The sequence below is a fragment of the Chamaea fasciata genome, unplaced genomic scaffold (genome assembly GCF_029207755.1).
Source record: "Chamaea fasciata isolate MVZ Bird 193981 ecotype frontalis unplaced genomic scaffold, bChaFas1.0.hap1 SCAF_25, whole genome shotgun sequence".
Classification (NCBI taxonomy): Eukaryota; Metazoa; Chordata; class Aves; order Passeriformes; family Sylviidae; genus Chamaea; species Chamaea fasciata.
Window position 1 is genome coordinate 1,214,119 of NW_027094110.1, and position 14,875 is coordinate 1,228,993.

The window sequence follows — 14,875 nt, forward strand, 5'->3', positions numbered from 1 at the left end:
GGGTCCCATGGCAGGTGTGTGGGAGAGCAGATGCAGCGCTGGGCTGTGTAGGGATCCTCTGCTGCCTCGCAGAGCTCCCTGCCCTCCCTTCCCTGTGTGCAGCCCGGCCGTAGCTGGCGCCGCTCCTGCCCCGCTGTTCTCTTCACGCACAGAGGAGTTTGGGTTTGGCCCAGACTTTGGTTTGGCACTTGTAGCACCCTCCCCAGGAGGACTGAGAGCTAAAATATTGTTTGGGAGCACCTGGATACCTCAGCTCTGGCATGCACCCAGCGCAGTGGAAAATATTCATGACCCATCAAAGCTCCCCAGAAACCTCGGTGTCCTCTGGGAACAGCGTGGTCCAAATCCCCGCTGCGGTGGCGCAGGCTCCTGTTTGCAAAGGCTTCCTGGCAGCCTGAGCTCCTTTAATGAATGCATCACTTGAAACCAAGTTCTCGCCATCTGTTCCACCCCTTCATTTCTCTGCAAGAAGAACCGATTTTGTAATTATGTCCGTGAAACGGAAGGGTTTTGTCATTGAACTGCGTGTAGCCATTTGTGATACAACGCCACGGCTATTTTCCCATTAGGGTTGAAAAATCTCATCACTTTGGTGCTAAACGAGACAAGAAATGTGGAGTCCAAGGCACCAGAGTGGGTTTTGCTGGGTGGGTATCGAGGGGCCCAACAAACCAACGGCAGCCAAGCTGCTTTGCTATTTATTGGGATTTCACACCTCCCCACTTGGAGCTGCTCACATCTCGCTGCCCACCCACCTCTCCCGCCCCCACTGTCACACTGATTCCTCTCTCTGATTCATTTTTTCCCCCTTTTTCCTGTTTTCTCCCGCAGCTGATCGGGGCTCTGGAGCAGGATGAGCAGGCTCGGAGGCAGCGCTTGGCTTACAAAGTAGAGCAACTCATTGGGGCCATGTCCTTCGAGAGCTGAAGAAAGGTCACAAAGGACAGCAAAGGGCAGAGGATCACACGGACTCTCGGGAATTTGGAGGGAGAACAAGCAAGGAAGGCACTGGACACACCCCTCAAGGCTCTTCTGGAGAGAACAGAGCCTGGCCCAAGGAGTGGCTGTGTTCAAAAACCATACAGGATCCGGTTTGGAAGGGCAGGAAGGGAAGAGGAGGAAACATCTCAAAGTCCAAGCAAGGTGGATCATTTTCTCGAGTGTACACAGAAGGAAGGAACCTGGAAAGTCTGGATGTCTCCATGACTGCTGCTTTGCATGAAAACCATTTAATGTATATTAGAAAATAAAACTTTATTTAAAGGTTTTTTTAAAAAAAAAAAAAAATAAAAGGAAGAAAAAGGAAAAAAAATCAATAGAGCAGAAACCACAGAGGCCATAGAGATAATCCTGGCAAGGAGGATCAGCTGTGAATCCTGTCCCCAAGAGCCTTCCAAGGACACGGCTCAGGCATTCTGCAAATGGACTCTCACGCCAGTTGGAACGTCTGGAAAACCCAAATGTCTTCGTTTTGGATTCTTACAACGAACACGAGCACAAGTTTGCACCACACCTTTTCACACAAGCGAAAAGGCAGTTTTGCCCGAAAATAGTCCAGTGGCTGAGTAACTTAGAGGCACTAGAAGGAACTTTACCTGAATTTCAAAACCACCAGATCATCCGACCTGTCTTGAAATCCAGCTTTATCCGTGTATTTATATAGTGTCAAGATATATTTTTTTTAAATCCCATTTACTGTCGAATGAGGAAAGATCTGAATTTCATTGCTTTTCCTTTTTCCACCTCCCATCCCACCTCGCTGGCTGCCAGTGATCCAGGAGTGTCCAGCAGTGTCCAGCATGGCCGTGGTGATCCAGGAGTGTCCAGGATGACCATGATGGTCCAGCAGTGTCCAGGATGACCACGGTGATCCAGCAGTGATCCATTCAGTGTCCACTGCTGGTTCCTGCAGGTGCCACGTGAGCCAAGGCAGAGCTGGGCCGACACCTCCAGGGTTGGTTTTGGGGGTCTCCCACTTCCGATTTCTCGCAGCAAACCCCCCAAACCCCGATGTTTACGGTGACAATACTTGAAAAGCCTGGACGTTGGGAGAGCAGATTCTTGTTGCTGTTCAGCTGGATGTGCGGAGCCCTTTGGCACAGGCTCCCTTTGGGCGTTTGCCGCCTCACCCAGGGCCAGGACTTGCATTTCCACTGGGAAAGGGAGAGAAATCTCCACTCCAGGCAAGAGCAAACCTTAACCAGCACCCCGGGCCAGCCAGCTCTGCTGTCGTGTCTGTGTCGGCGTCTCGTTGTTCTCTTCAGTTCCTTGCTGGCCCCCACGGCACACGTTCCCGTGGCCAGGGACAGGCAAATGTTTTGTGAGTGTTGTTTCTTTCAAAGACACCAAAGCTTATGTGTGTCCCTTTGTAGAGTGCCAGGAGGGGAAGGAATGCTGTAAATATTTCTCTCTGTAGTAAATATTGATACGTGTGCAGGCTGCAGTGGGGAGGGCAGGGAGAGGAGGCCTAATGGGAATACAAGTGTTGGCTGCAGGAGCTTGGCAGTGGCAGCAAAATAATTCCTGGTGTCTGCCCAGGCGGTGTCACAGCAGACTGGGACCGTCCTTTGCAGCCAGCGTGTGTTGAAGAAAAATCCACTTCCATTTCCGTCCCCCTCCTCCACCATTCCTGCCTGGAGGAGCCCAGCCGGGCTCCCAGAGAGCTGCTGCTTTCCGTGTCCTGCAGCCCAGCACCAGGGGAGGGGAGAAGCACCTAGAGAAATACTCAGGAAACTTGGTTTAATTACCATTCAGTAAAAGCCATGCCAAGTCCACTTTCTTTTGGTAATCCACTTCTGTGAGTCTCTCTGAAAAGCAGAAAATACTGATGATGATAATAATTAACCTCGTGCAATAAGCTCTTGACATTTACAGCAGCCTGAGCACTGGATTTGCTGAGACAGGGGGAGACTGGCAGAAACAAGAGACTGAAAGGCAGAGCCATGTTTGTACTGCCTGTTTTCCAAGAGCTCCCTTCCCAGGGATCCTGCTCCTGCGCAGGGAATCTCATTTCTAAGGCAAACAATGTGCAAAAGTCCTACTAGAAGTCAGGAATGTCACTGGAGCGGTCCCCAGCCTGGCCTGCTCTTTGCTGCAGGTACCGCAGGACATGGCAGAGGGTCAGGCTTGGAAATCCTGCCATTTTTTGCTGGTTCTGTTCCTGCTGTTCACAGTGATCCTTCACACAGCTTTGGTGAGGGATTTCCAGATCTTTTCTGGCTGTGGCTGTTGGTTTGGGTTCACCCAGTTCTCATGGTACTCTGAAACCCAAAGAGAGCACTCCAAAAAGTTTCCAAACACTTCCAAATATCAGTCTGGGGGGTTATCCCTGCAGGACTCACAAAACACGAGCCCAGCCCAAAGCAAAGGCCTGGCTGTGCATCACCTGGGCCTGGTGAAGGTGTCCCTGCCCGACAGCCCTGGTGGTGCTCCTCTCTGCAGCTCTTTGAGAGGCTTTTGTGCAGCCCTTTTAAACCTGCTTTCCTCCTCCTGCTCTCTTCCCTCTGGCCAGGAGCAACCCCAAGCCAAGGCTCTGTCATTCCCCACTCCCCTGTGTTTTCTCAGCAGAAGTGGAGCTCCCCAAGCACCCCCTGGATTCTCTAGGAGAACATTTAAGGAGACAAGGGAACAACTGAATTGATCTTCTGTGCTGTGGGACTATTTGAGCAGAGAGGAAAAAGGGGAAGGAGCAGGAGCACTTTGCAAACCAGTAGGCTCCTCTACTCCTGACTGAATTCCGAAGGAAACAGCAAAAACACCTCTTCCATCACCTGGAAAAGCTTTAGGAGGATGGCAGAGAGAACAACACAGTCCTGGCTGGAGGGGTGGCCTAGAAATACATTGCCAAGTACCTCCTCATGGTGCTTGACATTAATTATGGATCTTTACAGGCAATTATATGGATTGAAGCAACATATCCCCCTGGGGCAGAGCGCTGGGAATCCCTTGCCCTGTTTGCATCCGACATTTCCATTCCTCCCGTGGGGAAGAGGAAGCTTCAGATCTCCAAACGGCGTTTTCTTTTGCACTCGCAGCAAACCGGACTCGAGGTTTGGTCAGGAGGGGGCACTTGCCTTAGATGAGACGATTTCCCGTCCCTCTCATTGCCCCTCTCCTCCTGCTCGGTGTCTGGAGCCTCCAGTTCGCTCCGTTTCAGGTATTCCGACATCAAAGCGGGAGACGTCACTTTCCGGGATCTCTCTCTGCCTGGTGTCACCGCTTGAATAATTCCGTTTAATCTTCTGCTCATGAGCTATCAAAGCACCCACTCCGAGGGGGAGCGAGGTGCTAATCAAACGCTTCTCCACCTTGAAAGCCTTTATTAAAACCCCACAAACGAGAGTGGAGCTCGCAGGCAAGGCTGGCCCTGCTGAGGAGCTGCAGCCACCGAGGAGGGTGTGGACAGCGAGTGCTCCACGCTTTGCCATCAAGGATGGATTTAAAGGGAGGCAGGAGGGATCAGCACGGCCAGAGCGCTGGGAACCCTGTGAAATCCAGCGTGGATATCCATGGAAACCCTGGATATCCGGTCTGCAGTGTAGGGAGGACCCGCCGTAGGGACCAGCGTTGAGAAACAAAGCTGCTGCCACAGCCTGGCTGCATCCCAGCAGCATTCCAGGTGTGGAATTTCGGGTTTGTCCCTGAAGGATGATGACAGCGGTGCCTCCCTGCAGGGCTCGGGGCTGTGACACGCTGGGGACAAGGTGCCAACAGAGACCTTCATCACAGCAGTGCCTTCCACGCTCTGTCTTAAAATCCTGGTGGCCCATCCCCGTGTCGGTGTTCCCTCCCACCTTCCACTGGACTCCGCACAAAGTGTCCCGGCGCAGGAAACAGGTTGGGTGGGCACGTGGAGGGCAAAGGCCGGAGGGTTTAAGGCTCTGGGGTGGCATTCTGCACGCTGCTGGCCCCGAGCTCCTTGTGGGGGTTTTAGTGTTTCAGTCTGTGTGGGGAAAGGGTCAGAGCATCCCCTCCTCCAGTGGGCACAGCCTCCAAACACGGGCTCATCCCCAGGAGTCCCCAGGAGGCAGCAGGGATGAGGAAGGCCGGGTTGGCACAGGGCAGAGCAGCTCCCAGCACGGTCCCTGTGCTGCTCCAGAGCCTCCAGCCCTTCCCTGGCAGCAGCCCAGCCACGTTCTCCTGTCACTGGCTGTTCTCCATCCAGTTTCCTGCGCTGTCAGGGCTCACCTGTCACAGGAACTCAGCTCCCCAAACTAAATGAAACTAAAACAGACTGACTTGAATAAGCTGGGCCATCAGGGAGAGCTCACGTGTGACCGTGCCCTGGAGAGAAGAAAAAAATGTTCCGAGAAGGGTAAATAACTGACATCAAAGATGCATTAAAATGCCCCAGAGCTGCAGCCATCCTGCTCCAGAACCACATTTGTAGCAGGAGTTGCAAGGCAATAGTGCAGGGAGCTGTGACACTGTACAGAGCTGTGTGCGGGGAAGAGCTCAGAGCAGTCCTGTCCTTGGTGAGAACACCCAGCCTGGACCCAAAACCACAGACCAGAGGGTCAGAGGCTGAGGGCAGAGCACTGGGCACAGCTCTGGGGCCACCTGCATGGGCAGGATGGTTTGGTTTCATTGATGAGACATTCACTGGGGAAACGATCAGAGCAGGAGACGCCCGTGTGCATTGCGAAGGTGCCACTGAGGATCCGCTGGGCTGAGCGACCCCAAATGTGCAATTTCCGTGCAGTTTGCTCGGTTTAGTTTGGCAGGGGAAGAGGATGGGAGCCTTTGGACCGATTTTGGCTGTCTGGAAGGCTTTGTGCAAAGCCCCTTCACCCTGAAAACCCCCAGACCCAGGTGCCCGTCCTGTTCTGGGCAGGCCATGGAACAGCGGCCAGAGTCACTGTGGGTGCTGCCTGCTGCCTTCCTGGCTCCTGGGAGAACACCGGGGCTCTGTGGTGTGTGCCCTGCGCCCCAGGGTGCTCCTCTGGGTGCTGGGACCGTGCTGGGGTCAGAGAGGGGGAGGTGGAGGGGTGGGGCAGTGCGGGGTGGCAGAGCCTGGCCTGCTCCCTGCTGGAAAAGCCACTCCAGTCCCTGCGGGGTGTCCGTGGTGCTGAGGTGGCACCCAGAGGTGTGGTGGCCGTGCTGTGAGCATGGCAGTGTCTCTGTGCTTGTTCTTTCAGATCCCCCTTCAGGTCCCCGTGTTTCCCACCCCTCTCCTTCCTGAATATAACCCTGGAAAATTTGACTTTTCTGCTGAGGAACACGCTCCAAAGGGCCCCCAGGGCCCATCCAATTGCACGGACAATATCCCAAATATCCCGAATTCCCTGGGCCTCCCGAGGCTGCCCAATCAAACACGAGATCTCCTCTATGGCCTTTCCTTTGGGATTTTTGAATACCTCTCTTTGAGTAAGCTTGGAAGTTCGTGCAGCAGCTTCTCCATCCCGAGGGCTGGGCACACCAAGGTGAGAGAGGAGGTGTGGGGAGGGAAACCAGCTGATTTTGCCACGTTATTTCATGGCTTCAGAAGATGCCAAGAAAATCCTTCTCTTACTGCTCAGTCTTGGTGTTGATGGAACCCTGGGGGCCGTTGGGAGAGGCAGCAAAGGGGAAGGGAATGAACAGGTACTAAAATTTCTGCAGTCCCCCCAAAAAAACAGAATGTAGAGGTATCAGCTGTGGAACAGATTCCGGTTTCTTCTTCCCCTTCTCCTCACAGACCAACCCCCAGCAGTTTTAGGGGATTTGTGTGTTGGCAGGAACAAGGAGTTGATTTGTATCTGTGCCCATCCCACCGTATCGTTCTCTGGCTCCTCCCCTCCCCGTTATACTTGACACACTGGAGTTCTGTATTATATTTTTTTTTAAGATGACTGTCTGGGTTGTTTTTTTTTGTTGTTTTTACAAGTGTTGTGGAAAAAAAAAACAAACAAAACGAAACAAAAAAGAAATGTAAGAAAGTTTAAGTATTTAAAAATGTTCCAAGGAAATAAAAGGGGGTTTTGTTATTATTCTAATATATTATTGTGTACCTATTGTAAATATGAAACACTCCTATTTTGCAAGCCAAGGACTCACTTTGTACTGTTGTTATATATAAATAAAGTTTACTGGTTAAAAAAGCCCCTCCTGAGTGGCTCCTTGTTTTCCAGTACGTACTTGTGTGGCATTTATTGTGTGAGGAATATTTATTTACTGAAGAAATAAAGAAAAGGGTGAGTGGAAATCCCAGACTCGTTCGGGTTTGAAGGGACCTTAAAGCTCACCCCACTCCACCCCCCGCCGTGGGCAGGGACACCTCCCACTATCCCAGGTTGCTCCAACCCTGTCCAACCTGGCCTTGGACACTTCCAGGGATGGGATATCAGGAAATAACCCCTGAGTGGTGAAACTGGGGGGCAGCTGGGATGGGGAGCCCCAACACTTGCAGGCACGAGCAGCCTTAGGGCCGGCATGAAATTCCACTTATTTCCGGCTGCAGCAGGAGCACCAAACTCAGTTTATAAATAAAGGACCTGGGTGAGCTCTTCATGTTTTCCCCTCTCTGAAACGCTCAGTCCTTGAGGTGAAACACTTTTGCTTCCATCTCATAAATTCAAGCCAACATCTCGGCGAGCGCTGAGAGGCATCTGCTGAGTAGCAGGAATCAGCAAGTGACTTCTCCAGCAGCTGTCTGTCAACTTTAATGACCAATATGGTCGCAATTACAGCAATGAACTTTCTCTAACAGCCCAAAATTACTCTGGATGATGATAACTGACAGAAAAATGGAGACCCTTAAGGAAGCATTAAAGAAGAAACATGTGGATATGGAACAAGAGGTCCTGCTGCTTTTTCTGGAGGATCTCAATGGGTTTCTTTTTTTCTTTTTTCCTTTCCAAATTAGGTGCTAGAAAGGATAAATCTAAGCCAGAAGGGGAAGGCCTGGCACTCTGGGGGTCACAGCAGGGAGCTCGGGATGTGGTTTATATGGACATTTGACTCTGAATCCACTGGTTTTACTGTGGGGCTAATGGGGAGACGGGAAGCTGCTCCCGTTTGAAGGGAATGCAAATCCATCATGTCAGAGCAGCACTCTGCTCCTCAGGCAGGTCATTCCAGCTTATTTCCCTCAAACTGAGACCAAAGCCTGACACGGACCTCAGGGGGGGCAGTTTGGCCACATCCTGCTGTCTCCCACCTGAACCTGCAGATTTTAACCTCCCCAGATGGATCCCATGGGGTCTGCTGCTGGAACCATCCCAGTGCTGTGACCACCCAATGTGGAGAGGAGTTTTCACATCATTTGTGAATTAGGGAATAAAAGAGGAGACTTGTTCTTCACCTTTGCCTTGGGTAAGTCTAAATTTAAAGCATTAAATAGGAACCAGGGTTCCTATTAAGGGCTGGAGGAGTTGGATTTTGTGCTTTACCCTCAGAGATGCTAATCCTGTTCTGGTTTATCTGTGGCCACTGTAGGACCGACCCTGGAGGCAGGGGAGCAGCTGCCAGGAAAATCTCCACTCCCTGTGCACCCTTTGGGAGGTTATTGACTCCTTCAGCTCAGCAAAGGAGAAAGAAATTCCAACATGAATCGACAGCATCGACCGTGGGGTCATTTGTATTCATCTGCACCTTGTTAATAGATGTAATAAGGATACTCAATTAAAAATTACACTTTATCTGGCGTGCACTTCACAGGCCTTTATTGGCACTGACAAGGTCAAGTGATGCTTAATAAAGGTTATATAAAATGCAGATGGCTTGGATCCCTTCAGCATCCCCCACATCCAGTGCAGAGGAGGGAAGAGCCAGGGGCAGAGAGTGGAAAGAGTCAGGAGGAGAGCAGGTTTGGATCTTCCATGGGAAGTTTGGGGGTCCCAGCACTGAAAACAGCAGCAAAATATCCTGGAGTGTCCCCTCACCCCCCACCTTGTCCCTGCCACCCCCTGCATCCCCTTGGCCAGCTTTTATTTCACCTCCTTGCACGTGTGGGATGGTCCTGTTGGTTAATCACTGTCACTCTGCAGATTGTGCAGCAGATTTTGGACGTCCTGGTGCTGGCTTTTCCAGCCTGGTTATCAGGGTGAGCTAATGGAGGTGACACTTCCAATTATCAAATACAGCCGTGGCATTAATTTTGATCTGTTTAAATTTCAGCATCTTTTCCCGTCTGCGAGAGCTTGGCTGGAGGGTGACATAGAATTGTATGGGATCAGACAGTGATCTCAGACTGGCAATAATGGCCACAAAAATCTCCTGCTTTTTATTTATGCAGGGTCTGGTTATTATTTAAGTGGCCAACTCATTTGTAAGGGAAATTTGATTCCATGTTATTGGGCACTTCACTGCTTAAAATGGAGCAGATCACTAAAGCCCACATTAAATCCCCTCCTCTCGACTCCAGACTCTTTCCAGGGGACATTTGGGACCCCTCACCTTGCTCGGGCTATAAAAATTATAATTTAATTAAAATTTAAAAGTAATAATAATAAAACGTAAACCACATTACCTCAGGGTACCAGATCAACCTGGAACATGTGAAATATTGATGTTGTCCCAGTCTGGCATCAACGTGATGAAAACTCGTTAATTAATTTAGAGATCATCCCGAAGAGAAATCTTCTCTGTGCTCCAGTGTATTGACAGGTCTGTGCAGGCAAGTGGATATAAAATAATGTGAAAGTATAAAACCACAATATAAAGAAGATGTACAGCATAATCCAACATGAACACGTCTGTATCAATTTGGATCAAGACTACACCCCGAGGTTCATGTTAAACTTAAAATTACAAATACTGATGCCAAAACAAAGGGGTTCTTTTCGCTCCCAAATAATACTTAGGAAAATGGGAACCACTCAGGCTTTATTGTCACTTCTTAATTAACTCCAGTGAAAGAATTTAATTACAAATGTTCGATGCTGCCCCGGGCCAACATGTGTTGGAAAAGGGAAGGAGGATGGTCAGGCTTAAACAACTCAGGTAAAAATGAACTCCGTGGTAATATTTGATAATTAAGAATGTCTCTATCAGCTTGTCTGGCTATTAATGAATTGGGCTGTTCTTTTCACATTTGATTACCGGAGTTTTATGATGCCTGCTCGCCTTTATTGCTCCTGGGAATGGGCTTGTCTGTGGGCTGAGCACCAGGAATAATGGTAGAGACTGAGTTGGCCTGGAAATGATCTTAAAACTCATCCAGCGCCACCCCTGCCATGGGCAGGGACACCTCCCACTGTCCCAGGGTGCTCCAAGCCTGGCCTGGGACACTGCCAGGGATCCAGGGGCAGCCACAGCTGCTCTGGGCACCCTGTGCCAGGAGGTTGGGAGACTTAATCCCATTTTGAGAGCCTCAGCACTGCAGAAACACCAGGAATTAATCCATTCCTTCATCCTGCTGGGTGCAGGGCTGGACACACGGACCCCTCATGTTAGAGAGGTGGAATATGGTCGGGGGTCCCTGGGGTGCTGGGCAGAGCTGCCAGAGCTGGCTCTGGGCACACAGACACCTCGTGCTGAGGTGACACTGGTTGTCCAGGGACCACCAGGACATGGGCAGAGCTGCCAGAGCTGGCTCTGGGCACACAGACACCTTGTGCTGAGGTGACATTGGTTGTCCAGGGACCACCAGGACATGGGCAGAGCTGCCAGAGCTGGCTCTGGGCACACAGACACCTTGTGCTGAGGTGACACTGGTTGTCCAGGGACCACCAGGACACGGGCAGAGCTGGCTCTGGACACGCAGAGCCCTGGTGTGAGGTGTTGGTGGGTGGCAGAGCTGCCGGGGGCTGCCGGGGCTGCCAGGGCTGGCTGTCTCACACGGCTGGAATTGTCATTCCGCTCCAGCCGCCGCCTGCCTGCAGAGGAGAAAGCGTTCTCTCTTTTGTTCGCACTCAATTAGGCTGAGCTTTGAGGAGAAGATGGGAATGCTTAAAAGTTCCTCTTTTTTGCCGCGTTCAGCCTTCACAAAGGGAAGTGTGGGGATGATCTCAGGGGGAGAGGCGCTGCTGCACGCGTTTTTCAGGATTCTTTTGAGGCTCATTTGATTTTTGCAGCGGGAACCTGCGCCGTCTCTGAGCTCCCCACAAAGGCATCGCCTCGGGCTGTACAGGGGTTTATAGCCTGGGTCACGGGCCTCATGCATATTTCATTTGTGCTCAAATAGCATTTTAGCCTTTGACAAGGCCGGGTCAGCCTGCCAGCACCTTTCCTGGGAGGGACACGGCTCAAGGCAAGTGACGCGGAACAAACGCACCGAACAAACAGATCAAGGACCAGGAATGCTCCGATCCACCCCGGGAGGGAACTCAAAGGATTGCTGCGTGCGTGGCCTGGCCTGTTTGCCTGCACAGGCAGGAGCAGGAGGATGGATGGATGGATGGATGGATGGATGGATGGATGGATGGATGGATGGATGGATGGATGTTTCCAGAAGGATTGGGAGCGAGGATGGCTGCGAGGCTGGCAGCAGAATGCTGGCTGCTAAAGGGTGGAACTCGGCTCACCTGCTGTGGGTGAATAAAAGAGATCCGTGTCTCTAGAAGGCAAATCACCCTCTGGAGATGCTGTAAGTCCCAGTTTTCCCCTGGGAGCGGGAGCTGCTGGAGCTCGGTGTGTCTTGGCAGGGTGAGGGCGCAGGAAACGCTCCGCAGTGGTCTCAGCGCTGCGCTAATCGCAGGTCCCAAACAAACACCTCATTTACACTCACACACTAATGATTTGGCTGCCTTCTGACGGGGAGCTGGGCAGTGGGGAGCTCTGCGGGGAGCTCCCAGGGTTGCACCTCTGAAGAGAGGCAGAATTCCCTCCCTCCATCGGAGAGGGGAGAATTCCATCCCTCCCTCCATCCACGGAGGAGCTGCTGGTGGGGAGCCAATGCCCCCAGTGCACGAGCCAGAGGATTAGCAGCTTGGTAATGGATATGGGGAGGGTAATAATCTGTGGAGGAGTGATTAATATGGAGATGATTTTTGGATTAATAAGGACGCAGCAGAGCTGTCTGCTCAGGAAAGATGTTTGCACTCCGCAATTTGAGCGCAGTGACCGTTACCTTAATGCCGTGATTAAATCCACATTTAAGACACCTCATTAAATTAGAGTGTAAGAGCGAATTCTTGTAACCCACAGCAGGAAATACATTCAGGCCTGGTGGGCGAAGAATGCCAGAAGATCCCTGGAGCACCTCCGGGAATATTTGACAGCTGCCAGCCCCACCTGCACCCTGCCCTGCTCCCAGGTGTTGCTGTCACCACCTTCACCTCAGCTTTGAAGCTGCTGCCCTCCAGCAGCGATCCTGACCATGGTCACACTGCCACGGTCACCCCCGTGCAGCTGTGGCACCTTCAGTGAGCTCGCTTCAGCTGCAGGATGAGCCTTGAACAGAAAAATCCACGGCAAACCACAGGTGTGGGGCTCCTGCCATGCTCTGAAGTGCACCGAGCTTCCCCACCTCTGCTGAGCCCTGGAAACGAGGGGTTCTCACTTCAAAAAGGGGTTAAACGTGCGGGTGGAGCTCTGACCTGTCTGCAAAGCGCTGACCTAGAAGGGAAGGAGACTTTCAAGCGCTTTGTGACCTCCCCTGCAGCTCAAAGCTCCGCTCACGTCCCCCTCAATTGCCTTTCATTGCTCCGGGGATGAAAGCGGCCTTTGGCGGAGGGGATTTGAGAGCCGAGGCACTGCAAATCCTCTCCTTGCAGCACAGGCAAAGGCTGCCAGGACTGGAGGGGGCCCTGGGGGCCGGGGCCAGCCCTGCCCAGGCGTGTGCCCAGCCCCGTGTGCCCTGTGCGTGTTTGTAAAACAACCTCTCCCATTTTCCGCTTGCTTTGGCACATCGCAGCTGCTCTGAGCTCTGAGCTCCTGAGCACATTTGCCCAGGTTTCCACACGGGAGGGTTTTCTATCTCCTCCAGGGCTTTCCAGCTCCTTCAGGGCTTTCCAGCTCCTCCTGGCCATGTTTTTCAGGGATAAACCCCCTGAAACCGGCTGGGACAGGGGTTGGCTGTGGGATACAGGGATTACACACACTCCACGGCACAGCCCGGGAATGTTGTGCCTGCCCTGTGGAGGATGATTTCAGGAGGGTTTGCCCTTCGCTGATTTTTGTTTTAACTCACTGGCTTCGCATTTGTCAGGGCCGGGCCGAGGCGCTGGAGGATTAATTGCTGCTCGCTGCCGCGCGAGGCTCATTAAGCAGCAGCTTTGGGGTGCGAGTGGCCGCTCACGGGGGCTGCAATGAGCAGGGCCGGAGCTCCCGGACTGCAGCTCCTCTCCCCCAGCATCTGCTGCCACAATTGCGGCCCCAGAACCGCGGGAGCTGCACACGAAGGAGTTTTATCAGAACAAACGGCTCCGGCCGCCTGGCAGGGAGGGAAGGACGGGGATTTCAGGGGAGAACCAGCCTGCAATCGGTTAATTACGAGTTTTTGAGGAGTCCTGCCAGCCCGCACATCCCCACGGCGAACAGGGCCGGGATTCCAGCAGCAGCAGCGCCTCGGGCTGTGGGGCGGAGTGGGGGGCCTGGCAGGGGGCTCCCCCCGGGGCTGGGGCGGTGGGCACAGCAATTAGTCCCCTGCAGTGATTAACGTTGCGCAATTTGTGCGCGCGCTGTTAATTACAGGGGTGATTTCTGCAGGCGGTGGGTGATAACGGAGCTCTCCGGGTGCCCGGGGCACAGCTCCGTGCCCGGGGGGCGATGCCCGGTCCGTGCCCTCCACCACGGGACAGCGGCCCTGTCACTGTCCCCGGACGCTGCCGGTGCCGGGAGGAGCTGCGAGGGATGCAGGGGATGCTCGGGATGTTCGGAAGGCTTCCCTCCGCTCCGGCTGCCATCTGCTGGCTTCCCAGGGTTTTGTTTTTCCCTGGATGAGCTCCCGGAGCAGCTCCCGTGGACTCTCCGAGCTGGGTAGAAGCGCTGGCCAGGCTTTGGAGGGATCACAGGGATTTGCACTGGGTGGGGACCGACGCCGGATTTATTTCAGGTTTATATCACTTTGCGTTATTACAGCACTTTCTGGTATTGTTTGGCTCAACTTTGCCCTGTTTATGCCCCGAACGTGCTCCTGGGCCCGGGCACACAGACGCTGATGTCAGCCCTGTCTCCCCAGCCCGGGAGATGCCGGTGATGAACTCGAGGACGAGGGGTTTGGAATAATGATCTGCGATGTCCTGTCCTCCCAGCCCAGCTGGCAGCTCAGATCCTCGTCCGTAGCAGAGCAAATGGTAAACAAAACAAAACAAAGCAAAACAATAAATAATCCTGCTCTGTGTGTAGATACGGGGGGATTGTAAATGGACTGGCTTTAAAATCTGGAAGCTGGTCAGCAGTGTCACCCTGGGGCTGGGACAAGGCTCTGCATTTTTCTGCTTCTGAGTTTTAAGGGGTTTTGCCTCGTTTGGAAGAGAAGGATAAAACTGAGACCTTATGAACTCACTGGGATGGTTCTCACCCCCAAACGCTTTAGGGGCTGTGGATCAGCCCTTTGAGTTGCCCTGATGCTCTGCAGTGCAGGAGCTGGGCTGTGAGGGCCAGCAAGGGCTGAATTTTGGAGATGTGACCCCGCTCCAGATGGGATGGGAGCCCCTCAGAGCACAGCCACGACCCTGCAAGGACCAGCTGCTGCTGTGGCAGAAAGAAACCCGTGAAACAAATGGGCTAAAATGCGTTTTAGCCACTCCATGGGCTGATCCGAGTGTGCCCCTCTCAGGTGAGCGACTGGAGCCTCCCTCTGGAGCCTGAAACCTCCCGAATTCCCTGGAGGGAGGATTCCTGATGAAAGCAGAAGGATCCTGCTCCCACCCGGCTCCTTCACAGAGGCTCAGGAAGGAACAGACATCAGAACAAACGTGACCCTCTTGAAGGCGGCTGATGATGCAAAAGGTCAAAAAGAAATGACTGACGAGGAGCAAAGTACATGCTAATATTTCTCCAAGAGGAGGAA

At 52.8% G+C, this 14,875-nt stretch overlaps 1 protein-coding gene across 1 annotated transcript in view; it reads left to right on the forward strand.

Moving 5' to 3' along the window:
* The window catches only part of PLXNA2 (plexin A2), a 143,923-nt gene extending 142,611 nt beyond the window's left edge, over positions 1 to 1,312 (forward strand). The window contains exon 32 of the mRNA XM_066204136.1: positions 832 to 1,312. Coding sequence (XP_066060233.1) covers positions 832 to 927 — 96 coding nt within the window. The 3' untranslated portion in view covers positions 928 to 1,312. The remainder of the gene's footprint in view (positions 1 to 831) is intronic.
* The last annotated feature ends 13,563 nt before the right edge of the window (positions 1,313 to 14,875 follow it).